This window comes from Pterocles gutturalis, unplaced genomic scaffold (assembly GCF_000699245.1).
Source record: "Pterocles gutturalis isolate BGI_N339 unplaced genomic scaffold, ASM69924v1 scaffold27306, whole genome shotgun sequence".
NCBI lineage: Eukaryota > Metazoa > Chordata > Aves > Pterocliformes > Pteroclidae > Pterocles > Pterocles gutturalis.
The window spans coordinates 1-26,797 of record NW_010101214.1 but is presented as its reverse complement, the minus strand read 5'-3'; the positions used below and the strand labels follow the sequence as shown (position 1 = coordinate 26,797).

General features: G+C 37.8%; 2 protein-coding genes across 2 annotated transcripts; both read right to left on the bottom strand.

The window, feature by feature from the left end:
- Nucleotides 1-246: 246 nt before the first annotated feature.
- Nucleotides 247-12,102, bottom strand: NEK3 (NIMA-related kinase 3; the record flags this gene model as incomplete). Its single annotated transcript, XM_010082699.1, has 15 exons — nucleotides 11,974-12,102; nucleotides 11,137-11,230; nucleotides 10,828-10,925; nucleotides 9,740-9,823; nucleotides 9,041-9,108; nucleotides 8,835-8,921; nucleotides 7,675-7,729; nucleotides 5,563-5,763; nucleotides 5,161-5,230; nucleotides 4,509-4,555; nucleotides 3,455-3,557; nucleotides 2,932-3,078; nucleotides 2,021-2,155; nucleotides 1,236-1,395; nucleotides 247-292 (listed from the first exon to the last, which is right to left on the bottom strand). Coding segments are annotated over exons 1-15 (1,512 nt in total), but the record flags the coding sequence as incomplete, so codon positions are not given.
- Nucleotides 12,103-15,536: 3,434 nt separating this feature from the next.
- LOC104459352 (cytoskeleton-associated protein 2-like) lies at nucleotides 15,537-26,656 on the bottom strand. The gene is made up of 10 exons (XM_010082688.1): nucleotides 26,460-26,656; nucleotides 25,413-25,456; nucleotides 24,871-24,958; nucleotides 22,754-22,829; nucleotides 20,259-20,989; nucleotides 19,102-19,288; nucleotides 18,356-18,523; nucleotides 17,746-17,818; nucleotides 16,644-17,037; nucleotides 15,537-15,774 (listed from the first exon to the last, which is right to left on the bottom strand). Exons 1-10 carry the CDS (start codon nucleotides 26,654-26,656, stop codon nucleotides 15,537-15,539), a joined length of 2,196 nt encoding a protein of 731 aa, XP_010080990.1.
- Between the last annotated feature and the right edge of the window lie 141 nt (nucleotides 26,657-26,797).

The following is a 26,797-nucleotide window of genomic DNA, read 5'->3' as shown; positions in this document are numbered from 1 at the left end:
ACCAAATACATTTAATATCTTGACTTGTTTAGTTATTTGTAAGTGTGCTAGCTAAAAACGTTTGTAATGCATTTTCCACCCTGAGTTTTGTGATACAGAAAACATGCTCACTCAGAATTGTTTTTACTGAAATACTTTTATTGTAACTACAACTATTGACCACAATGATTTGTATTATAAATACTGTCAAGCCTAACTTCAGTTACTGTAGGTAAATTCAAGTTTTCAGTCACTGTGTTTCAATACCATTTTCAGTTCTGACACCCAGTCTGGGTCATCTTCCTCGAAGTCCCTAAAATATAGATTTCAAAATGTTATTTTGCAGAGCAAAATACAACTTTATAAATCTTCGGGTTTTTTCCCCTAAAATTACCCTACAACTAGAAGAAATTATGTTAAAAATATCAACACAAGAGACTTGCTTCCTGCACCATTGTGATTAAGGAACCAACAGATGTCCTCTTTTGAATTTGGTTCCAAATAAGTTTTATCAAAAGCAAAACCAAATGCCTATATACTAAAAGACTGCAAATGTGTTGATATTAACAGCTTGCAGCTGAATTGCAGTAATACATGCCTAAGCAGTTCATCTCCAAGTGCCATAAAAATAAAGAGTAATAAAGTGAGATTCAGAGATTCCAAGATAGCCCCCCATAACACACACAGATCTGTAAAATATGGTATTTCTGCTCAGAATGTGTTTATGCACACTCTGCTCTCTCAAAAACAGGAAAAGTGGGTCACTAACATAAACTGAACATAGAAGTTAAACAGTTTCTACACATATATCTCAATAAGTAGGTACCAAAGTGATTTTATTGCACTATGCATGAAAGAATAGGGAGAATAATACACAAATACAGAAAACATACCACTAGTAAGTGGTTTTGCTACTGATTATCTGATTTCAAGGTCAGAGTACAAAGATGTTTCATGTACGAAGGTTTTGGACTTTACTGTGGATCTAATTTCATCTCGCTTTCATTTTTGCAAAGTCATCAGCAAAAACAATCTGCTAATAACAAGCAACCTGTTGTATCTCAACACCATCAATATAAATATAGCAAAGAAAACCTGATATCAAAATAGACATCAAAGAAGATATCAAATGTTACTAAATTTTAATATCATTATGTAAAAGAGGGGTAGATTTAGATGCTGAGAAAAATACTGGGGTTTTTTTTTTTCAGGGGAATGGGGTTTTTTTTTGAAAAATCACTTTAAGGAACCAAAGAAAACAAAAATACAAGAATTTTCTTTGGACATACGTGTCATCTTCGTCAGATCTAGGCTCAAGTCTCTCAGAATCTATGACAATAGCTTCATGTTCACCATCTACTTCATCAGATGCTTCAGTTTCATCAGAAAGTGGACCTCTCAATATATTTTCAGAAGCTTTGAAAGCATAAAAATGAAAATGTTACCAAAATCCTTTAATTTTAAAAACTAAATTATTAAGAATATAAATACAATGTAGTCCTTCTAATTTGCTCACAGTTCTTAGCAGATTCCAGTAACGCAACTGAAGGATGGATCAAGTATTTAGGACCGGCTGTGCACATCTATAAACTACAGTTATCTTATCTTTTGACATGCCATCCTACCAGCCGGTCTTCAAAATAGGGTGCTACTGATTCAGTGAAGGTGTATTTACTTGAAGGAGCTGCAGCCTATTTATTGCACCTCCCTAACGCGTTCACCTTGCTGCTTAGCTGGATGGAGACCACGCAGCTCTGCAGTCACGGCATTTATGTCACAACCTCATTCAGCTATTGAGCCACAAGTGAAAGTTCTTCATAAAGATATGTAGTGAAGATGTACAATCTCTCATGGATTCTCAGCTTAGATTTTTCTAAGTCCACATTCATTTGGTAAACTTTAAAAAAATAAAACGAAACAACCTGTTGTGACATGAACTCAAGGGCACAATCTCTATACACAGGGGCTAAGTATGTAAAAAAAAAAAAGTCTTTTAATAAAGCTGTTTGCAAAAATGTTTGCCCACAAACTGAGGATTTACCTGGTTTATAAATAGTGTATGTTTTCAATGCTAAGCTGACATCTGCATTACTCAGAATGTTCATCAGGGTCTGAGGATTTTCCTTGTTCCACTGCTTCCGTGGCTTATTTTCACTGTAGTTTATAACACAGCCACCTAGATATAAAATAATTAATAAATACTACTTAGATAAAATCACATTAGCAGTGTGGATTACAAATATCACATTCACAAGAGAAATACAGGAAGAAAAGAGTCTAGATGGTTCCGTCTGTAGCCCTGATGACCTCTTCAAATGCTGAAGTTGACACTATCAGCATTAAGAGGAAAGAAGGTCACAGTGGAGCCTTCTGCTAGGAGGGAACCAGGAGAAAGTGGCTGAGGGGTGTGAGGAGTCAGAGTCTCTGCAAGCTTGTTTGGTGGCTCTATGAATCTCACAAAAGAGCCTGTGGCCATTTCTGTGCCTTTTAACAGTGGAACACATAAGGACATGCATCTTCTGTCCTCTTGTCATTGGCATTATCTGTACGTTTAATGACAACAGAAGTAAAGGCACAGATGTTATATGCTCCCAATAGTATGTTGTACTTGAAACAAAGGCAGCTGCATTCTGCACCAAAAGAATTCCTCAGTGTTAACCCCACAAATGGCACATTAAGAGGATGGTTGGTAGGATAATTTCTTAGCAAAGATTATAATTTTAGGGTTGCTAGTTTTATCTGTGGCTTTCATTACTCTTTGCAATCCTCCTGTCACACAAGACCACTAAGAAATTATTTTCAGCACAGTGGACTTTTTGAGAGTTTGTTAATCAAATATTTTCAAATTATGTTTACATAATTTTAAATATGGCCTGTAAAGTTTTGTCTTTTAAAATCTGTAAAGAAACATTGATATTACTTAAATTAAAACCACATTTACTTAAATCTTACTTTTAGCCTCTTCAGATGTAAAACTGGAAGAAAGCAAGGATACATTTTCCAGGACATCCACTACAGTATTGGATATCCTCTTTTCCCATTGCCTCCTATGGGGATGTGACAAATCAGTAATTCCTGGGAGGACATCAGAAGTTTCTGCTGTCATTGCAACAAAAAAAAAGGGATGATAACCTGCAGGTAACTCAATTCTCCATCCATGCAAACTAGTACTAAACATACAGCACTTCACTAAGAGTGACATTTGATTCTGTGGGTACAAGTCTAAACTTGGTAAAAGAGTTCCCCATACATTTAGTCTGTACCAAATGTTTTCAAACAGTCTTTTTTTTTTTTTTTTTTTTTTAAATCTCAGATGAGCAGTAAGAATCAATGTAATTGCAGAAGTAACAGAGAGTGGCATGGTTTCTCACAGGTGCAGACTTTTACGCTCTACCTATTTAAATGGCTGGATCATTGACATTTTGATATCACTACACAGAAGGAAATGCATGAGCCTCAAAACTGGAACACTTACCCTCTTTATCAGATTTCCTTTGTTGCTTTGTGCTTTCACTTAAATCCTTATTAATGTTTTTCCTTCCTACGGAGCTATGCTTGCTGCCTTCATCTCTACTTCGCTTTAAAAGAATAAAGACTGTATTAATCATTATCCTTGTCCAGAAAACAAAGCAGTAGTATTAACCTGGCACTAATTTACTTTAGTTTTGCTGCAAAACAGCTGGCCTGAAAATGGCCAAACTAAACCACTGACACCATCAAGGCAATTGTAATAGCAGTGCATCTAGTATTGCACTGCATTTCACACTGCGTGTTCTTTTTTGACAATCTCAGTATTTGAAGCTAAGCATATATATAGTTACTTGATGCAATTCATGCTTTTATTTTTTTACATTTAAGAGCAGTATCAATATAAATGAGTCATATTCCCAGGGAAAACAAGATGCACCCAAATATTAAGCTTCTCAGACTGACAGGTCTATTTAAGAGGAAAAAACAAGCCCTGCTGGCAACATGTTTTGAAAAATATACTTAATATGTCTGAGCCAGGCTGTGCTATAATTTACCGACAGGTGACTTCTTGGCCACCTGTGACTTAATTTTCCTCACCTGAAATCTCACATGGGCCCTAAAACCTAGTGAGAATGATGCCCAGACTAGACTGTTTCCACAACAGCCTGTTCAAAATGTGTCCCTAAAGCAAAGAAAATGCATCAATTTTTGCAGTATCCCAAAACTTAGAAAAATGGGAGAGGAATTTTGGTTTTTTTGGGTTTTGGGGTTTGTTGTGTGGTTTTTGGTTTTTTGTTTTGGTTTGGTTTTGTTTTTTTGACAGGGCTATAAGGACATCTACTTTGGAACTAAACTAAATGTGGGAAGCATCAAAAAATTACAGTGGTGGGAAATGCACAGGAAAACTCTTCAATTTGAACACAGATGACAGCTGCTGTAGTAGGCTGATCTATGGTTTAGGATAGTAATAATTTTCCATATGAACTTTTCTATGATACAGAACATTCTAAATTATTAAAATACACATACTATATTTATATTTATATTTTAATACTTACCCTATTTTCTTTCTTATCATTTGAGCTTCCACCAGCCATGACATTACCTGATACATTAAGGAACAGGTTCAAGAGTTAATAACCTTTGGCAAACATTTGTGGTAAAGAGATATTCCAGATGTATGACAGCAATACCACTGAACCGAGCACTGAAAATTATGTGAAAGCTTCTTCACAGTTCTGTCAACCTAGCTCATTCTCACAAGGGAGTCCCTCTGATATTCAGTTCCAAATGTGTACAAATTTTGGTGTAGCTAAATTTATGCAGAAGAAAAAAACCACCATTCTCTCAAAAAATTAAATAATGAAAATAACTTGCTTCACCATATTCTGGGAAAAAAAAAGCATTGTCCTATTTAAAATATATACAACATCTAAAAGTTCTGCCTATTTTAAAACTGAAAAGTGTAATTCTAGGACAAGTCTTAAGACTTACAATGTATGTATTGCAGTTCTGCACTGTACTTCTCAGGCTGGAATATAATTTATTCCCTTCAAGCATTTTTCCATACAAGTTCAATATTATTAGATTTTGAAATAATTAAATGTGGATTTGAACATATAATACTAAAGTTGTATAGCTGTATTTAAGCTCTTAAAATTCCCAGTCATTTTGCCATTCCTTACATGAAGAAAAATGTTGCTGACTTACCTTTTGGTCTTGCTGCACTGCCTTCATGTTTCTTGGTTTCCTTTAATACCTGCTCAAACTCCTTTGCCACCTGGAATGTGTATGAAGAGACAAAAGTACTGTCCCATTTTAAACTTTCTCAAATTACTGCATTTGATACTGGTTAAAAATAGACTTACTATACAAAAGTATTGTTACAGCTACCAGCATCATGTCAATATTCAACTTTTATTTTCAAAACAAACCCTTCTAAAAACTCAAGTTTTCTGAGAAGTCTACAACTGTATTTATGGCTTTTAGAGTAGGACCTACACAACACTGCATTTCATATTGTTATACATTAAAAAACTACAGAAGAAATGGATTTAGTATCTAAAAGGTAGATACTATCATTTAAATCTAGAGACAAAGAATACACCATACCTCAGAAGGCAAGCGACTTTTTATAAGTTTGGTTAAGCGGCTTCTAGCAAGAATAGTACTGGCTGATGGACGATTCTGGGGATTTCTCTTAAACATCTGTTTTATTAAGTAATGAAGTTCATAGGAATAGTGAGATGGTAGTGGATTGTAAGACCCTTTGCATATCTTAAGGATAAGATGTTTCCAGCTATTGGCTTGAAACTGCATTAAAAATAAATGAACATCAGAGCACAGAGTTTAAGCATAAGGTAGAAAGAAGCTGACATAATTTAAAAGCAACTTTAACATTTATTATATAGAAATGCATGGAATGTATCTATGCAGGCTCCCTACTCCCAGTTTGACAGTTTCAGGGATGTAATTCAGAGGTGTGGAATAGTAACACTGATCGAACACACCAGTAATTTTCCTTTACATTTCACAGGACTATTACATTTATTTATGTTAACAATGACAAAAAATGTAATTTGCTGAGAATGAAAACATCACAGTTTGCATACCAAGTTTGACTAAAAACAGATCATAATGGACATTGCAAACAATAACCTGTACAACTGTAAACCAGGTAGGAGTTACCCCTGTAAATTTAGAATAGTTCAAATATCATTCTTGTAGGAATATAATATTGACAAAATTTGGATCATCTTAGTGTCCTTTACTTCATATCAGAATCAAACTGCAGAAGTGAAACTGTGAGCCAGGAAAGATGCAGACTTCAATTAAAAAAAAAATAATAATCATCAAAAGTAGCCTATCAAGGCACAAATATCCTCTTGCAAGTCTACATTAAATGGCCTCAGTTGCTACTTTTCTCAGATAACTGTTAACCAATCTTCAGTCAAGAATTACTGCTTCCAAGTACAAGTTATGAGAGGCTGCAATGTCAGTAGGGACAGCTATAACCACGGATGGCAACAGCCCGAGCAAAAATGGCTGAGAACCTTTATCTCCATGCAGAATTTTTTCTTACGGTACACCATACTGGCTTGGCTGCAGAGTGCCAAGCATTTGTGGCGTGCAGCATCCTTTTATATCACCTCTGACAGATTATGCAATAACATATGTGACCATCACATAAAAGCAGAGACATACCATTTCACTGCTGCTAAAAAGAGGATACTTCACTCTTTGGTATTCCAGCTCTGAGCACTGCCTGAATAGCTGTGACAATGCCAAAGCCTTGCCACAGATCCACGCAGGCTAACACCTACCTATGCAGGGACTCATTTATGACTCGGTCACATACAGTATAAAATTCTAAATTCTTGTACTGCTAGCAGTTGCAGCTGTATAGAATTTTTTGCTGATACATAGGACTTCAAGGTATAGTATTAGATCAATGAAAGGAAGCTGCTGCTTTTGAAAAACAAAGACAAAATGACCTTAAATTAGGATGATCTTATTTTCTTGCAAAACAAACATATCCTGATAAGAGCTCTCGCGTTAGCCACTTGTCTGCATGTAGAAGACAGAGGAAGGTAACACACAGGAAGCATAGCATCAGCACCGTAAAAGATGGTGTCCCAGAAATAGCAGAGAGACACAACCATCCATAAAGGTTCCAAATAGGACAGTGTTTGGACTTGTTTGATTTGAAGAATAAGTAAACAGGTGTATCACTGATGTGAGGTACAAAACTTTATTTCTTACTATACTTGCATACAATATATGCTTATTAACAAAGATTTTGAGTGTCCTTGCCTCCACCATTAGTGATCATCTTGATCTTGCAAAACACAATGGTCATTGCAATATCCCTGCAGATATCAGGAACCAGTCTGGGACCCACTGGACTCCTTAATAAGCCCCAGATCACCTCACTGATATTAAGGGAAATGAACCAAGAAAGAAAAAAAATATTTGTTTTCTAACAGTTTGGAAAATTTAGTATTTCAGAGAAGGGTCCAGTAGGTCCAAGAGTTGCTGAAAAACAGAAGGCATATAATGGAGGAGGGGTAGGAAGGGTGAAGCAACACTTCCCTCTTTCAGAAGCAGCAGCAAACACGTCAGTCAAGTATATAATTGACTGTGAATCCATCAAACTACAGCCAACTGCTAATTAAATTTTAAGGAATTTCAGAACTTTTCTGATGGCAATAAAGCTGTACTTACTGGATGCCTAAGAGTGCACAGCTCATATAGAATACATCCCAGAGACCATATATCACTGTAGGTATAGAGAAAGATGAGAAATTTCGAGTCAAAAATTACAATTTAACATCCTGCCTAGAAAAAGTGAAATTCATTATGTGTACATAAATGAATTGAATAAACTAAAAATAAATGTAACCATAAAAACCAATACAATTACATGTTTAACCTCTCCAATGGAAATGATCTTGCTTATTTGATCCTACCCTGATGTAAAAAAGGATGACTGTCATACAGTAGTAGCTGGCTTTTTACTCCCAGAATGTCTCCTCAGCAATTTGCTGCAATAATATTTATCTTTCCACACTTCAAAGCCTTTGTATTCCATGGCCCTTAGCATCAGAAGGCAGACACATGATCCTAATTCTGAGAGATGGAATTCTGGCCTTGCCAATGGGAATTCTCCTACTGAGAAAAAAACCATCATCTTCTACCTAAAGTGAGTACTGCCACCTACACAAGAAGCAACTGATGCCTTTCTGCCAAGAAGAGCAGAAAAATCTTAAGCACTAGCAGGTTTCTTCCCTCCTGTGGAAAATGAGTCACTTGGTTCAGGTACAACTAGGGTTGCAGAACAGATCTAGGGGAGGGTATATAAAATGGCTCAGTATTTTGGAGTCTGGGAGGAAGCTGTAAATATCATACTATCAAGATGCCTCAGAATTTCTTGCATAAGGACCAGAATAACTGGGCTCTATAAGTCATCAGTTCTGTAGCTATTATCCCTACGTTATCAAAACTGTCAAGAAGAGCTTAAAAAATAAGACCAGACAAAAAAACAAGACCAGCCAAAAGACACAAACATATACATATGTATGTGTGTACATGCATACATGTGTGTATGTTTGTATGTATATATATTTACTCTCAAATGCACAGAGAGGTCTGCACACCAATTTTCAAACTTTTAACACTAAAGATATTGTACACTCAGTTACCTAAGTAAAGAGGAATTTAGGCCTTTTCATCTTAAAAAAACTGTAATTACCTATTTCCAAATATTCCTCAGCTCATTATCTTCTCCAAACCAAATACTGATAAGCCACAAAGCCAAATTGAGACAACAATAAAAAGATGTACATCAGTCAGGTGTTATTTGTGACCACTGAAAACACAAATACCTTTTGTTGTTGTATGGCATGCTTTCCCATATTTCTGGAGGTACATAATAAGGAGTTCCCACATATGTGCAAGCATATGATGCTGGACTATGGAAATGACAAAGAAGAAAAGCCAGATGAAAAGTAATTATTTAAGACATCTGCACTATTTACTGATGGTAAAATAAACCATTATAACACTGCTATCAGTGGAGATATCCACGTACTGTGCAAGAAGGCGCGCAGATCCAAAATCTCCCAATTTGACTTTTCCATTTTGAGTGAGGAAGACGTTCTGCATTTCAAGAGAAGGACAGACTTACATACTTAAATATTTCTGTAGTTTTTATATACAGAAAACACAGTGACAACCACTTCTGATATGTTATCTTTATATTTCCTTTTACTTGCTTCTCCTAATACTTCTAGCAAAAACCGGTTAAGAACTATGTTGCATTTAAAGGGAGATGGAAAGGTTATCTGGGCCTAAAGCCCCAGCATCAGTAGCAGAGGAAGAATCAGAGCTTAGAAATGCCTCAATCTTTGTGCTGTACTCAAACTACTCAGGTCACACTTTCCTCTGAATTTCTATCTTTCTGCCAGGGAAGAGTAAAAAAGAAAAAATGACAGGCAAGATATTTACAAACTGCATACTGCACACACATTTTATACTTCTGTTATGCAGTCTGTCACAAGCAATTGGCGCTATCAGCAGTGTGGATATGAAGGGTATAGCTATACCTAGATGATCTTTACGCCAGCAATATTACATCATCCCATATACTGAACAATTGCATCTACCTAGTATTTTTAAGCCTAAATGAAAAGCATAGCATGTAGCAGTAACAGGAAATTATGAAAGAGGGAGTTGAACTTTTGCATGCAGAAGAGAGTTTATTCATGGCAACAAAACTTGCTCTGTTCACCTTGGATTTGATATCCCTGTGCAACACGCGTTTATCATGAATGTGCTTCACACCCAGGCACATTTGGACAAACCAGTGAAGGATCTGAAAAGAGTAACTAAGAGTTATAACAGCTCAATGCTGTGTATAATGAATACTTTACTAATAGATAAAAAGAAATTAAGAAAGAAAAAACAACCCATATTCAGAATATCTGGGAGTTAAAAGTAACTCCAGTCAACATGAAAGACTGAATTCTTCAAGATAAAGTACATTTTAACATGGCAGAAGGAATGTTTGCTACCTGTGTCTAGAAAATCCTAATAATATATAACAATGATGAAGCTAGGGAGTCACTACATGGCACTTTATAAGCACACCAATTACAGTTTCATAGTAGATCATCAAATTAAAAAACCAAAATAACACACTGAGATAACATACTGTTTCTAAAAGGAAATGTATTATTTTTAAAAGTACAAAATAAAGTTCTTAGAGATGCTTGGCCAATCCAAATATTAAATTAGGTGAGGACTCTGGTCTTTTCATTTAAGAAGATGCTTCTAACTGTGGCAGTAAGTAGTTTTCAGTCACTACAATGTCACTTTGGACCTTCTCTTAAGTAATTTTACAGCCTCTGTGACTAAAGGAGTTAAGCCTGCTGAATGATTTAAACAATTAATTGCCACATAATATGCAGGCATTTAGTCTCCCGGCTAGTTTAATTTATCTTAGCAGAGCGCTTTATTTACTTTTAATTTGCAGTACTTCTTACTGTGCTTTAAATTCCGAAGGTTGAATTTTGTGTTAAATTCTTAATTTCATAAATTTATGCATGCAAACATGACTGCATTTTTCACATTGCCTGCACATTTCTCAGATACGGACAGCAGTTTCTTCCTTATTCCTTTCAGTCCAATTTGCATCTTGTTCTGCTGGAAATCATCGAAGAAATAATGTTTCTATTCTATCTATAAGTGACTTTCTTTCATTTAGGGTACTTTAAGGTGTTATTGTATATCTATAATTGTTTTCTGTGGTGTTGGGTGCTTCAGTTTATATGAAAAAGGACTCCTAGGTCCTTCGCTCAAAACAATGTATTTTCTTACCGTATCTTCTGGGAATAACTTTCCTCTTTGTTGTTTAATCTTTTGCATTAGATCTCCATCATCACAATATTCCATCACTATATACAGATGTCGATCAGCTAAATTTTAGGTAATTTAAGAATAATTATTAATTTCATTATCAGGCTAAATATATTATTGTTACTATAAAGCTCCAACTACTTGCTATGTATTATAATAAACGTGTATTTTGTTTCTAACATTACTATAAAAAATACATAAAGAAATCTTGATCCCTCAGGAGTATGCAATTTTAAACAAAATAAAGATATATTAAGTTTTTATATTTACCTTCAAATGATTCTTTATAGGCAACGATATTTGGATGTTTCATTTTAGCCAAAAGAACTGCTTCCTTTCTGGAGTTCTCTACATCAGATGAAGACTGAAAATGTAAGTACACTTATATAACATACTAACGGATTTTCATATATACACATGATGCACGTTACTTTCCAAAAGGAAAATATTTTTAAGAATTGTTCTTTAGTTATTTTAAGAAGTCATTTAGAAACTTGTAAACTATCATTTTTTAATCTATGGTTTATTACTAGTTCAAGACTTCTTCATTTTTGGTTTGTTATTTTTTATTTTGAGAGGTTATTTGCCTACTTTAGTTAATGTTTTCTATTTTAACAATGCACAAGTATGTAACAAAGCAGCACACACTGCATGAACTCCGTATAAAGCCAAGTGCTCAGGTATCAACTGATCTTCAGCCTTGATAAAGCCAGTGCCTTCCACTTTGTGATTTTTTTTGGCTAGCTAGGCACAGAGAAGGTAAACTAAATAACACTACCAGCAACGATATGAGGCTAATGTCGTCATTAGGTATTGCAGATGAAATCTGCGTTCTAGTGAAATCAATGGGAATCCAGCCAAGGGTATCAGGGGAACAGGGGTTTCCTTCTACACTTCCCAAAATGTAACCACATACCTTTTGAAATAGATCAGATACTGATACTTTTCTTATTATCAACAACATCGACTCAGACATAGCTATATAGTAGCCATACCATGCACTGTAGAATACACAAAACTCTCAGCAAAAATATGTTTCAGATATATATCCAGAATTATGATTTTTTTTTTAAGTGGTGGGTGAGGTGATGTACATGTCACACTTACCATGGGAAGTCTTATTTCCTTCATTGCATATTTCTGGTTACTGATTCTATGATGAACTAGGAGAGCTCTGCCAAAGGATCCCTCGCCTAGTACTTTCAACACTTTGTATTCTTCCATTCTTTATAAGCCTATGTCCAACACTTCCCTTCAAGCACTCTCTTTCACAGGATGATAATCTAAACTTTGTCATGACCTTGATTCATTTTTTGAAATTTGTCGTTAATATAATCTGCATGAGAAAAGAAAGCCCACAAAATAACGAGAATGAGTGATAATGTGGGTACCTACAACTGTTTAGCATTAACATAAAAACAATTTCCACTGCTGTTAGCACGAGGCCTTCAGAAAGTTCAATTCAAGGTATCATAGTGTATCTCTGCTTTTTTTTTTTATTTTGAATGCTAAATCTCTTTGAAAATGTAAATTACAGACCTACAACTTAGCATCTTCTTTTTGTTACCTGCACCTCTGCAGGTGGTTTCATAATGCTAAACAAAACTCACAGGCACAATAATATAAACAATAAGCTTCAAGCTTCCAGTGACAACTCTCACCTAAAACAGAGTGAACAGGATCAAACTGGAAGTTACTGGCATTCGTGCACCAAGACCTCAATGTCTGGCAGATTAGAATAGGATTTGGATAAGGGTAGAATCATAGAATGGTTAGGGTTGGAAAGGAACTTAAAGATCATCAAGTTCCAACGCCCCTGCCATGGATAGGAGTAGGGTAGGGTAGGATAGGACAGGACAGGACAGGACAGGATAGGATATTCAGCTGGAAGGGACTTACAACAATCATCTAGTTCAACTGCCTGACCAAAGACTAAACCATATTATTTAGGGCATTGTCCAAATGCCTTTTAAATACTGACAGACTTGGGGCATTGACCGCCTCTCTAGGAAGCCTGTTCCAGTGTCTGACCCCCCCCCCCCCCGTAAAGAAATGCTTCCCCCTGTCCATTCTGAACCTCCCCTGATGCAGCTTTGAACCTTTCAAACGCATCCTATCATTGGATTTACAGACGATGGGCTTTCTTCAAAATCTTGGTATTTTATTCACCATTCAAACGTTGCTTTATGTACATACCTGTGCGCATACTGTGTTTTAATGGGCCGACTAGTTGATTTTACAAGGCATCTCAGGGCTCAATTGTTCCTGAAAGGAAAAAATGCCAATTTACTCAGAGTTTGAAAAATAAACCCTCTGATTAATTTACCTTAAAACTCTGCAGGCATCTAAATGATTACTAAGGATGGTGGGAGCGGGCACACTCGGTGTGTGCTTCCCGTTCACAGCAATTACACCTGGTAGCTACCGCTCCCTGAGGAGGAGAAGCCCAAGGCCACCCCGATCCCCTCAAGCCCTGCCGGGCCCTCAGCGCGCGAGGCGCGGAGGCGGTACTCACCTCAGAGGACGGCGCAAACCGCCGGGGCCTACGCCTGCAGCCTGAGGAAAAAGCGCTCGGCCAGGCCTTGCTCCACGGCCAAACCGGGCAGCACCGCCAGCCTCCCCACGCTGGGCTGGGCTGGGGGCGGAGGGACGTGAATAAGGACGGCCTCTGAGGCAGCGCCCTCGGTAGCCATGTCAGAAATTGCTGTCAAGTGCCACAAGCGGTTTCTCGGCTGGCTGTTGGGAGGATAATTTATACCAGAGCTGAGCACTAGTGACTGAAGTAGGTGAAGCCTTAGGCAGCATGAATTTTACTTTAACCTTTAATACAGAAATGTAACCAGTAGGTAAGGAAGTGTAAGTAAAACTTTAACTACAGGAGATTCTGTAACAAAAGATAAAGAAATGAGTCACGACAAAACCAGCCGCAGCTGCTTGCAAAGTATAGAAGCCTCTGGCAGTTCTGTTTGCTTTCTACTGTTTTCTTTTTTTCCATGCTAGAAAAAGCATTTACACTTCACAGGCTTCCAGGTTTAAAAAAAACCACAAAAACAAACAAAAAAACCCCCACAAACATATCACCCTGAGCCTGACTCCATGCAGTCCCAGTCACTGCCCATGACAGAGCAGAACCGGCACAACACAGATGCCCTGATCAGCATATGATCCACACATCACAGCAGAGTTGAATCCTCTACAACAGAGAAACCAGGGGAGCCTGCCTGGACCATGTCCTGACTGGGACGTATTTGATCCTGTGTTACTCCTTGTAGTACTACAAGTGGATGCTTGTATTCGCTTGGCAGCAGTCAGGAGGGTTCTCTGAAGAAAACATAGTGCAATAGTACATCTAAAGTTTGGTTTCTTGTTACACGCAAAGAGCATGTCCCTTCTGCAAACAGAAGGTTCTAGCTAGCCATAAGGACCAAAGTCTGTTTAATACCAAGATCTGAATGCTCAGCTAAGGTTTAAATTACAGTTAATGCATACTGAAGATATGGAAACACTCACATTGTTCTGGTCTGACAGGTCACTTCCAAGAACAGACAGAAATAATGTTCAGAATTCCAGTCTCAGGCCTATAGCCACGTGCTGCAATAAGTTTCCAGCCTAAAGCCCAGTCCTGGGTCCAGCTGGGATAAGGTTAATTTTTCACAGAAGCTGGGAGGTGGGCATAGCCAAAGGAATATTGGATACCATGCTGAAGTCATAGCCAGGATATAAGGGGAACTAGGCAGGAGAGGGGTTTCTTTTGTGAAGCTCTTGGTGGTGAGATTTCCATTGCATCAGTGTTTTCATTGTATTCTGTATCTTGTCTTATTATTATATTCTTCTTTTTCCCCTCGTGTTGTATTATTAAAAATCTGTCATTATCTCAAGTCATGAGGTTCCACTTTTCTTATCCTTCCCCATCTTACTGGGAGGGAGAAAGTCAGGCGGGGGAGGGAGGGAAGCAACTGTGTAGTGGTGGCTGTGACCCAAGACAAGCCCATAAATAAAAACCAAATACAACACAGTTAATTAGTTTAATTCATCTACCAAATTACAGACAAATGCAAACAAACACTAGAACAGTCACACAGTAATTAGCGTATCAGACGTCATCTAAGGCAGATGACTTGATCAGGAATAATCCCAGTAACTAAAAGGATTAAACTCAGTTTTGTCAGAATACCCCCTAAAAATGGATATACAAGTTTAAACTTAGTGTACATCTTACTAGCTGGTTTCAGTTTTCAAAACTAAATGTTGCTGTAGTAGACATTGCCCTATTGGAATGCCTACATTATTTTTGTTTCTTAAACTAAAAGATTATGCAATTTAAAGAATTTACAGGAATTGCAACAGAAAAACAGTAGATATGAGCAATATACTACAAACTGTTATATGAAGTGTTAAACCTAATCCTTAATTCAGTATTTAATGAATCGTGTTTAACATGCAGACACTAATGTTTATATGTACTAAAACAGGTCAGATTTACCACTTTCGAAAAGGCAGAAACTTATATTCAAAAGTTTAGTGACTCAGGCAGTCAAATTTCATCTTAAGCCATCCATGCAAGTTGGATGCATGGAGTTGCATAGCTCCTCTCTCAAAACTGCTAAAAACACCCTCTCCCCTTAAAACAAATACAATCTTTAACTCCCATGTAGCATTAATGCTACTTTTTACTCTTGTACTTCAGCACTTGTTTCTTTGAGAGCATTGTTCTGTTTGTGGATAAATGCAGTGGCTTTTGATTCCAATTCTCCCAGCTGTTCAAATGAAGAGACACAAGGATCTTGATCTTTAACAGTATCCGACAGCTTGCACATCTTCTCCCGAATGCGTTGAGAATATCGCAAAGGGGTTACAATTTTCAGGTCTTTAGCACTGGAATCATTTGCCTCATGGTGCATCTTCACACTTAGGAAAAGAAAAAAAAAGTCAGTAAATATAGGCACACAGTCATACTTTTGATACCTTTGTAGCATCTAGCAGAAACAGCAAGTCATTATTCTTACTCAACTCCGCCATTTTCTTAGACAAAGGAAACAGGTCCTTGCCCATTCATACAGTTAAAACCAGATGTACAACTCTTTTCTTGGCCTAAACATTTTAATCTGGAGAACCTCCTGAAAAGAGTTTCTCAAGGAAGATTTCCCCCCATTCTGTCAGAGGGGAACTGTTCTTCCTGCTATGAGGGATAGCAGACAGCTGCCAGGAGTCCAGCTTCATCAGATGCCAAAGCCAAGCACAACTTTCCTAAGCCTGCTATCTTAGAAGAAAACTTGTAGCAAAAAAGAATTTAAGTATTATCTGTTTTGTCCTTAGATTACTACCCAAATTTTTGCTTCAAGATACAATTAAGATAACATTTACAGGACAGTCACATCTTGTTCACCTCTTCTGTGTTGTATGACATACTACCCCATCTAGATTTGAAAAGGGGAGGACTGGAAACGCAAACTTTCTCTTTACCTAATTGAGTATAGAACTGCTGCTGCCATGTGGGCTTTGGGAGGGGATCCTAAACCTGTAATTTATGCCTCTGCCACAAAGATCTTTGATTACTCTGTGGTGAGGCATCCAAAAAGCAAAACATTTTGAGTAAATAGAATAGTTTATTTTAAAATACTTTCTTCTGAAGGAAGAGGAAGCAGTCCTAAAAAAAAAGTTCTGAGAGCTTTTACCTAGATGTTCACCAATGCAGTGCCTCCCAGTTTCAACAGGACACAAACATTCCATTGCCCCAGACACTGCAAACTTTCCATAGTTACCTGAAGTAATCTTACCTTTCCAAATTTGGCGTGGTAGACGGACTGTATCTTATTAAATAAGATGTGTCATTTTCCTTCTCAGGAGAATTAACTGCTTGGGCTATATCTTTTACTCCATCTTCATTCTGCTCTTCTGCTTCACATTTTCCTTTCTTTTTTGTACGTTCTTTAGTCTTGTGCTTTTTATTCTTTTTTGGCAAGATCTCTTCCCTTGGTTTCCAGTCTAAATCCATTTCTTCTTTTTTGATCACTTCACTGCTAGTCTCTGCCTTCTTGTCATCACTCTCTGCTTTTTGGTCATCATCAGAGCAGAGATCTTTGAAGGCCTTCTGAACCTGCTCTACAGGTGAATTTGGTTCATTGCTGACTTCCACTACCTCACTTAAATGAGCTTCTATCACAGTTCCCCCTAAAATTGAAATATTGAAGAAAGTAGAGCTGTGATTAGTTACAACTAAAGAGAAGTTAATGTTTTAGAGAGATCTCTGAAATCTTAAATCTTTACATGAGAATTAAAGTTATGTGTTGAGTCTGAGCCACAGCAATTTAACTTACTAAGAATTCTAGTCACCTTAAGAACCCACAAGCTGCAAACTCAGGCTAAGTACATCCTGAGAAGTAATTATCTTCCTTCCCAAGAGCAGCGGCTCTGAACAAGTATTTCAGTCAGTTTCTGGGAGCAAATACTTGTCAGGTTATTTTATACTGAATGGGAATTTATATGGCTACTTTGCTTCCGAAATTGGAATATTTACCCCATTAACTGACACTATGCTATAACATGACCATCCATCTGCTAGTGAAGGAGTTGGTGTCAAAGAGGCAACTAATTTTTAGCTCACAATAATGTTTTTATTTACGTTGATTATTGAGCTAAAATAGCTGGACAACATTGCTTTGATAGAGTTTAAGTAGAAAGTTTGAATATGAAAGCATCTCCACTACTCATTAACATGCCCACAATTGCAAAGGATTAGTTCTTTTCAAAGACAGTTGAGTACAAAATAAGCAGAGAGAAGTGTCTGTGAAACTGAATTTAATATAGGCACAAATAGTTTAAACAGTTAGCTTGTGTTGCCTGTCAAGCCAGACATTTAATGAGAATACTCAGACTTACCATCTTCAGACTTAAAAAGGCTTTCAGTATTTTTCATAATATCTATTAGTGTGTGTCGTAGTTCATCTTTAGGCTGGAAAAAAGTTGTATTGGTTTAGAAAAACATTTCCAAAATTAATCATAATTTCATCTTATTTGGTATAACAGTTACAAGGAAAGTGTCACAGACCACATGATGTTCGTGTTACAAACCCTTTATTTAATGTTATCCAGACATAAGTCAGAACACAAATGAATCCTGTATTTGGTGCACTAAGGCTGTATTTGATGCCCTGAAATCTTCCCGATTAAAGCATAGGAATTAAGTTTATCAGCAAATGTAAAATTAAGTTCTGTTTTGGATTTCTAGTGATACTAGAAGTCTCAGTACTTAGTTTCTTCTAGGCAGAACATCCTATGGTATTTTGGTGATCCTGAACCTTTCTTCTTGAAAGTAGCAAGCTTCTACAGTCATTACAGAGCAAACCAAATAAATTTTTTAATGTTCAAGTAGGTCACATGATTGTTCTACTATAAAGGATTTATTAAAATCAGAAGTAGTTGTATTTTATATACTGTACTTTTGTGCCTTTATATTTGCTGATCTCAAATTTCAAGACAAGCTGCTCACCATTGCTCCTGCCAAAATGGCCTCCTCATAGACTGCAATAAGATTTTCAAGAGGGCCCATCTGTTCAAGACGCATACAGCAGATCCAATATTTTGCAAGCTTTTTAGCCCCAGGAATGCTCTGTGTCAGATCTTCCAGCATGGCACGTACTTCATCACCTTGACATCCCTAAAACCAACACAAGAGCAGAGATTTAAATGCAGTAAACATTGTGAAGGGCTGTATTTTAGCTGGTTTTGGACTAGAAAGCAAGTATTTTTTTTTCTTTCTTCAGAGAGTAACCCTGAAAGTTGAAGATAGCAAGTATTTCCAAAACTGAACTATGAACTTGAGAAGAATTGTCATTCACCTGTTGTTCCAAATGAGAATTATTTATACAGTACTGTAAGTAGAAGGGATAGTAGATTACACAGAGATCTTCAGAACTACTCAAAACAGACTTTTTCAGAAGTTCAGGCAAGTTTCTGCAAATGCAAACTTGTTTTAATTACTTCATAGCTACTCACATTATAGCTTTTATACTTTATTAGGTTACCATTATTGCTTAATCTTATTGGGTAGTTCAGTAAGTTAGCAAAGCTTCAGTGAGAACTAGTTTCTTTGTTTAGTGTTGGCAAAAAGCTATGACACTTAAATTGTGGAGCAATTAGCCCCCTGCAACCGATGCACAGGTCCAGTGCATCCATACGACTTGTGTGTTGTAGGGACCTATATGATTAGAACTTGGTAGGCAAGGGACTGAATACCTGTTTGATTAACTGCAGACATTCTGTGAGAGTCTTGTTGACCTTTTCACTGTGTAATACATGCTCTAAAGAATCACCAGAAGAGAATTCTTCTTCTTCACTTTTAGACTGAGGTCCCAGAAGCACAGATATAGGAGGTCTCCTCAACACTTTTCCTCTACATGCCCTCCATTCAGCCAGGCGAGCTCTGCGTTTAAGAATATTATTAGCTGAAGTGACAGATGTATCTTTTTTTTATATTGACTGACACTAAGTAGGGTAAGTAATAAAAAGACATGCTTTCCACATAGGCCTCAAGTCCTCTCATTTTAATCCTAAAAGGAATACAGGTGTCATTTAGATCTGCATGGAAATTTCAGAACCATGCATCTCACTATCTGCTTTAGGTATCTATCAGGTCAGAAACCTCAATCTCTCACTTTCCAGCAGCAACGAGAGACTTAGGCTACAGACCCTTTCTTTCAAGAGAGGGTTAAAAATGCTTCCAATTTATTCATCTGTGCACCTCTCTTCCTCACTCTTACTTCAAACCAGAAAACTAGAAACTATCTCTAAAGGGACAAAGCATGGAGAGCAGCCCAGAGCAACCTTATCACAAAGCTTTTAAAATCTGAAACTGATTTATAATTCAATCTTCATATACATTTTATTTCAACTCCATCCCCCTAGACCACTAATTTTTAGCAAGTGTGACTTTCTACAAGGAGCTCTACCAAGAACACTAAACTTCTGGATTAGAATCTTCACCCCATTGTCTAAGCTGCAGTCACCAACCTGAAAAATAAGTCATCAACGAGTGCTCTCCTTCAGTGGCATGCGTGCACAATTCACTTACGGGATTATCTGTCATGCCTAAGGCTGTCACAACACTTAGCCTAAAAACCAGAGAGTTTGAGCAATGTGCATTTCTATTTATAACGACACAGGACAAGCTGTAAGCCTGAAGAGCTGCTGCAATGAGTCTGAATCCTGATTTCTCACTATTCTACTATTAAGCCTACAGTTTTAGTCTGCTGCCCTTGGGCATCAAGTTCAAACACTCAGTTCTCTCATTTTTCAGCGCATCTACAGCAAGACATATATAAAAATAGATATTCCTGGAAAGAAGGCCTAAATACCTCCCAAGATCAAGCTACAACAGTGAATAATTCGGTTACCTTCTCTCTTCTGCTGACTCTTTTGGCAGAACAGATTTTCTGTTGCCATTAGTTTTAGAATCCTGTCCCAGCTTTGTACCAGGAACAACCGAAACTGGTTTTGCTGGAGCTTCCAGTCTTGCATCATCACAAAAATCTGCACATTTCTTCACTCCTAGTGCTCTGCAGTCAGAATTGTTAGAAGCAACCTTCAGTGGCTCTGGTCCCCTTCCACCAACCATTTTTTGGACTGTTACTTTCTTTGGCACTACAGCAGATATTGGTTGCCATTTCTTCGGGTTGGACTGTGAGTTAATAGCAGCTTTGTCAGATGGTTTGCTCTGGAATGCTGCTGGTTTGATGGCAGAAGGAAGATGCTTCTTGCCTGGCAAAGAACTATTTCCCCCCTCACTTTTTGGTGCTTTTCGGAAGGAGTTTATCTTGGATTGGATAACTTTGCCACGATATGTACCAAGCACCAGTTTCTTCGGTAAGCTGACACTTGAATTTTGTTTTTCTGCAATCAGTTGCTTCTCTTTTATGCTTTTTGTTTGCAGGAGGGACTTGCCAAGGGACGCATGCTGAGATTTTATTTCAGTAACTTTAACCTTGGAAACATGATCTTCAGGATTATAGTTTGTCCCCAATATGGAATTTGTCAGTGTGATTGTGGAAGAGTTTAAAATAACATTTTTTTCTGAGGTTCCGCTTGATTGGTCCCATGACAGTTTATTAGCATTCTCTTTATTTTCCTGAAATCAAAAGCATATCCACGGAGACGTTAGAAGTACATTCATGCTACATGTTACTTTTTTCCAAAGAGGCTTTCACTCATTTACAGGACTAAAGTGATTAACAGTAAATGCCACTTTTAAAAGTATCTACAAAAGTAGTGTATATATACCAAGTAGAATATTTTTCAACTATTATTGCAGAATTCACATTAAAAAAAAAAATCAAATAAGGATTATTTAAATTCTGCCTTAGAAGTAAGAAGGCCTAACCTGAGGGCTACACTCTTCTTACAGAAACAATGCTCTTAAAGTAATTGCTGGCTTTTAACTGCCAAAATCACCTTCTGAGAAGAGTCAAAGTAGAAATTTGCTTTAGGCGGTCATCTCAGTTTGCATACCCCATCACTTTATGGCAGCACCATTTTTCTGCTTAGTGTGGACAGCCTACTAACACAAGGTAGTGAGTAAAGCCTTTAATTAAGGGCATTATGGTATGTTACTGGAAGAGTTTTGCCTACTAATGAGCTGTCGGATGTTGTAGTTAAGAATAGACATGCGAGTTTTAGATGGCCCTACTACGCCCTGAAACTCTCAACTGTATGTTCTCAGCATAACCCTAGCCCAGAGGCCATGAGAAGTGCAACCTAGTCTTTTCCTCCAAAGAAGATGCTTTACAGCAACTAATTCAGCATTGTCCAAGCAGCAGCTTATGGAAGAGTAAAAGATCCAAAAGCAGGAAAAAAAAATATGTGAATGGCACATGGAAGTCTACAGAAGCTGATACTCTTCTCCTTTAAGGAAGATCTTCAATTGTAAGAAAACTACACTACATCTCATTTCCTGATCTGTCATCAGGCATAGGAGTTAGTTTTAATCCAGCCAATAACTAGATCTTTAGTACAAGGGCTGCTATTTGAGGAAGCTGTATAGTTTAATTCAAGTTTAAAATCACACAGGACATTAACACAGACCAAAATATCTCCCTTCAGGAAATTTCTAAAACACCTTTGTTCTCACTTTTGGAATTTTTCCCCTCAACACTCAGTTTTGAAGTTCTAAGGTTTTTGCTTTCCTCCTCAAATAACCCCAAGTCTTTCAGAACCCAAAATCCAAACCTGAACACAGGTTCTGTGTCTAGTTTTTTTCCTCACCTTTCCCTGAGAACAGGTCTGGAGAAGAACCTGTATTTTGCTATTTCTAAGCAGCATAACCATGTGCATCTTAATTCTGGAAAAGTGACACAAAATAATACACAGAAAACATTCCCTTGAAGTCTGATTAGGTATTAGCACCTACTTCTGATTATATTAAATTTCCCAGCATCACAACTGAAAACACAAATACATTCAACAGTTAGTTTTGTTAGGTTTTTTTTCCCCCAAGTAACAGGGTACCATAGAAGAATTCTCTATTCTGACAGAAGACCTTGCTCAGGTTTTAAATAACTTCCCTGAAGACTGAAAATAAATCCAAAAAGTTCTGAGAGTCTCAAGAAAAGCTGCTAAAATTGAATCATTATTTCAGCAATAATGGTATTCTCTTTAACTCCCTGTTCAGCCAAGTACAAACTGAATATCAATATGATCCATTATGTACAGTAATGCAGTAGCTCTCTAAAATGAATATATCAAGCAGTCACTGAATAAAGTTTTAACAAACTGTACCTCTACATCTGCAAACTTCTCACGCTCTGGAAGTCATGTAACTTAAATACGGTTTAAGTGAGTGGAATGTTGTAGCCACAGAGTGCCATCAGTGTTTGAGTATCAGTCAAAAACTTACCATTCCTGGCTTTGGAGCTTTTGAGAGCTGTATTTTTTCTTGCAGTCTATTGCTAGTCGCTCTCCTGGTTCTGCTACTGCTTAAAAAAAGAAGATATCTTAAATCATCCTGCAACATAACAAAGGAATGTATTTTTAGAGTAAGTTCATGTGGTCCAGGTGGCAGGCTGAACTCATACTGAAGTATTTCTGTTCAGCTTGTACTCTTCCTCCAGAAAAAAAATAAGTGGCTAAGCAACCACTCCTCAGGGCCCAGGCTGCAAAACATCCCTTCTTGCACCATAAAGAACTGGCTCATAGAAGGAAAGAAAAAAGAACAAACCCTATTACTGCAGGTGCCATTTACATGTTTAAGGATGAGCACCAGCCTGATGCATCTGCTACAGGTCAAGTTTCTAAATGCTGCAGTTGAGGGGAAAGGGGGAGCAGCACAAGGAGTTGAAGCTCAGGTACTACAATCATCAGACGCCAGGCCACTAGAGGTGAGTCTGAACAAGGATACATAGTTCCTGCCACACTGAGAGGTTCCAAGACTTGCAGTCAAGCACCAGAGCTGGCATCAGACTACCCAGTGAGTAACGAAACCACCAAGACCAGTATTGTCTCCTAGCAACTACAAAAATATTTACAGCTCAGAAGACAGACATCTCAGTTAAAAGTTACAAATCCAAATTCTTCCTCAAATGCTTCATGATGCGTTACATGAAACAAGTGGCACTATTGCATGCGACTGAAAATTCCAGTTAGCAACTGATATCTTCGCATCAGATGACCTTCTGGAGGCCAGCTGAGTTGAAAGTGAAGGTACGCTAGTGAAAATAAAGATAAAAATACATCAGTGGCTTTGGAATACAGGAGAAAGTCTGCATCACACTATCACCTCTGTGTCATCTGTGATACAGAATACACATTAAGGGAACTGATCAGAAGTCAACAGTGTGGAATAGTAATAGCTTCACAAAAGCAAAATATCCGCAAAATAAAAGTATTAGTCATACCCACATACATGATGGCTCTAAACAATGAATTAACTGAAGACTAAGAAAAGCCCTGGAATTTAATAGCCAGAGAATAAACTGAAAGCAAGGAAAACTAAAGTAGATCAAATGCTAAATTAAGAGTATTGCTACAATTAAAGTAGTTGGCACTGATTTTCTAACGCAAGATAGCTTTCTGCAACATGAAAGCACTTGCCTTTTCCTGCTACATAGAGCAAGTCTTTGGCAGATTATCTTTATCCTTGTTAATTATGCCTATTTTATATTCAAAGGTCATTGTTCAGTTCGATTTGTATTACCAAGTAGTCCTGTGCTGTTGAGCATGGGACCATGCCACCTCACATATACAGAATGGTGAGCAGGACTTCCCATTTAGATGGAAGCAAATTTCAGACAGATTTACTATTTGCAAAAACATTCAAGTGACAACACTACGCCATGAAAGCTACACCACCTCTCTAGTTAGAGGTAGAACCTTCTGTACTCCTTCACACCACTGTCTTGTCTAGAGAAACTTCTGTTGCTTGTTGGAAGATCTTATACTACATGTCCAGACTTGAGACAACAGGAGGAAGATTTAGATACAAGTCAATAAAAATAAGCACTACTAATTGGTAACAGGTGTCCACATTCTGTTTACAGAACATTATGTCTATCTGCTGGCCATCACACAGGCTGGGTATTATTACAGTATATTTGTTTTTTAGCAGAAAATTGTGAATTAGTAAATACAAAAATACAATGAAGCTAGATCAAGTGGATAGTGAACACTTGCAGCATAGCCCAAGTAGAAAGAGGGGGGGAAAATTATTTGCAGAAGGAAGGTTATAGAGGCAGACAGCAAAGTGGCATCTGAAACAAGAGCTGAAGGCATCCTGCCCTGTCTCAGTCTCTAGAGGAGCAGTAATACACTTCATGAATTGCATCTATTATGCATTTGTTTAACAAAAATTTGTAGTATTTGCTGACAGTAAAAGCACTTTAGGAAATCCGTGCGGTGGCCAGTCTTGTTGCATGGTCTCACCTTTTGGTTGAAGTTCTCTACAAGACCTGCTATTTACATCGTTCCCACCAACCATGGACCTTTCTAAAGGAATGTAAACCATAGCAGAAATACTACCTGATCGATGTCTGGTTTTCTTGAATGGGCACACCAGAAAAGGTCTTTTTGCTTGATAGATATTCTTCAACTTTTTGTCGTCTTTGTTCTAGTGGGTTTAAAAAAAAATAGACTTACTACATTTTCAGCTAAAATAGTAATGCAAGATAAATTTTGCCTCTTAGAAAAAAGGAAGTGCAATTAGTAAAGCATCAAGACACTATAAAACATAGATACTGTGGATTAAGAAAGTCTTACTGTAATATTCACATCTTTGATGTCTTACACATTCTTTAGTTTCTTGAGAAAGGCTATATTCAAGGGGCGGATTAATGTAATTTCACATCTATACAAGATGACTGTTCGTCTGCATTAAGCTGAAAGAAACATGATTTTGTGATCTGAAGAAATCAGGCTCTCAGGCTCTTTCTTTTACCTTCTGGATGCTTGTCCAGTATTTCACACACTTACTGTTGTCTCAGCCAATACACTTTTCAGTTGTGAGAGTCACTACTGTAAGTACAGCACACATGAAAGACACTGTGCACATGAGCCCTACTGACCATCTGTGAAATCGCTTGCTTCTCTTCCATTGTCAGGTGGGCATCTGCACAAATGTTGGACCAATGGGAGCATTAATAACAGCACAAAGTGATCCTGAAAAGGTCCTAAGCCAGCTGTCGCTGTCTTAATACAGAAAGTCATTCCAGAACGGGATACTATTTCCCATGTTTTTGCAATTTGACTGCACACCAGAGAGTGTGCAGAGTCCTTCATAGGACTACATTGTTGATCTTTTTTCAGAGACCTTTCCTTATTCCTGTAAGGAGCTAGTGACCTTGGCTTGCTGGAAGCAGCTGGGTTAAGATGGTCCTGCCACTCAAAGCAAGCTCAAGCATCCATACAGCCAGTCTAGACAGTTGAGACAGTCTTCCAACTGTTTCACATGCAGTGGGATGTGACAGCAACAAGTTAAAGCGTTATCTTTGACTCAGAACAACAATTCCTTTATAGCATTCAGGAACTCATGGCATTGCACCATGCTCCATCGTAGACAGGCTCATTCCACAGTGAAATTCTTCAGTGAACTCACATATAAAACCCAACTTCTGCCCTTCCTAGGCAGGCATGAGTTCCCTCTTGAATATTATTTGCATGTGTTCTTTATCTTTCCGTTGTTCTTAATTCACACTTCAGAGATCTCTGCAAGGTCTACCAACATGTTCCCTCAACACTGATGTATTTCTGTATTACTGAAGTTCAGACAGCAGAAATTGTTAAAACATTATTGTCTTTGAGGACCTGAATGTTAATCCTGAAAAGAAGTAAGCATTTGATTGCACACTCTCTGTGGTAAAAAAGCTGTCATCCCACAGAATGGGGTAACTACTCTCAGAACCTCCTCCTAGTAGTTCTTTCTCATGCACTGACACACTAAAGCCTGAAACACACAGCCAGCAGAGTGGATTGAGGCTTAGGCTTGCTGCAGCACTGTGTTTCACTTAGGATATAGTGCTTTTTTTAGCACAGCTGTTCAAGCCCATGCCGAATGAAGCCCGAGGGGGAGTGTACATCACCTGCTTCTGAAGAGGCACACACCAAAGCTGTACCTGCCAAGAGATGCTGCACACAGCAGCGAGCTCAGCATGCGCCCTGGAGCCTTCCAGTCGCTTTCTGCTTCAGGAACTCTGGTCTCACCGACTCCAAACAGCAAAATCCCATCAAAGCAAACCAGTTCGTTTAACTTGCAGAAGCCAAACCGGTCAGAATGTAATAAACAGAAGAGTGCAGGTCTAGATCGGAGCATTCGCTTGTTTCAATAGGACTCTCTTAAGCTAAAGCGTGCATTTTATCACCAACAAAGGCTTTCACTCCAGAAGTGCTGCCTGGAGGGGCGAGCAACGGCCCCAGCCCTGCCAGGGGAGAGTGAAGCCTCATCGACCTGCTC

What these genes read in the sequence shown, in the direction of transcription:
- LOC104459352 (XM_010082688.1), bottom strand. Translation starts at nt 26,656, where the DNA reads ATGCTCCGATCTAGACCTGCACTCTTCTGTTTATTACATTCTGACCGG. An exon ending in GAAAACCAGACATCGATCAG is followed by an intron (nt 22,830 to 24,870) that starts GTAGTATTTCTG and finishes TTTTTTAAGCAG; the next exon opens with TAGCAGAACCAGGAGAGCGA. An exon ending in AAGCTCCAAAGCCAGGAATG is followed by an intron (nt 20,990 to 22,753) that starts GTAAGTTTTTGA and finishes TTTTGATTTCAG; the next exon opens with GAAAATAAAGAGAATGCTAA.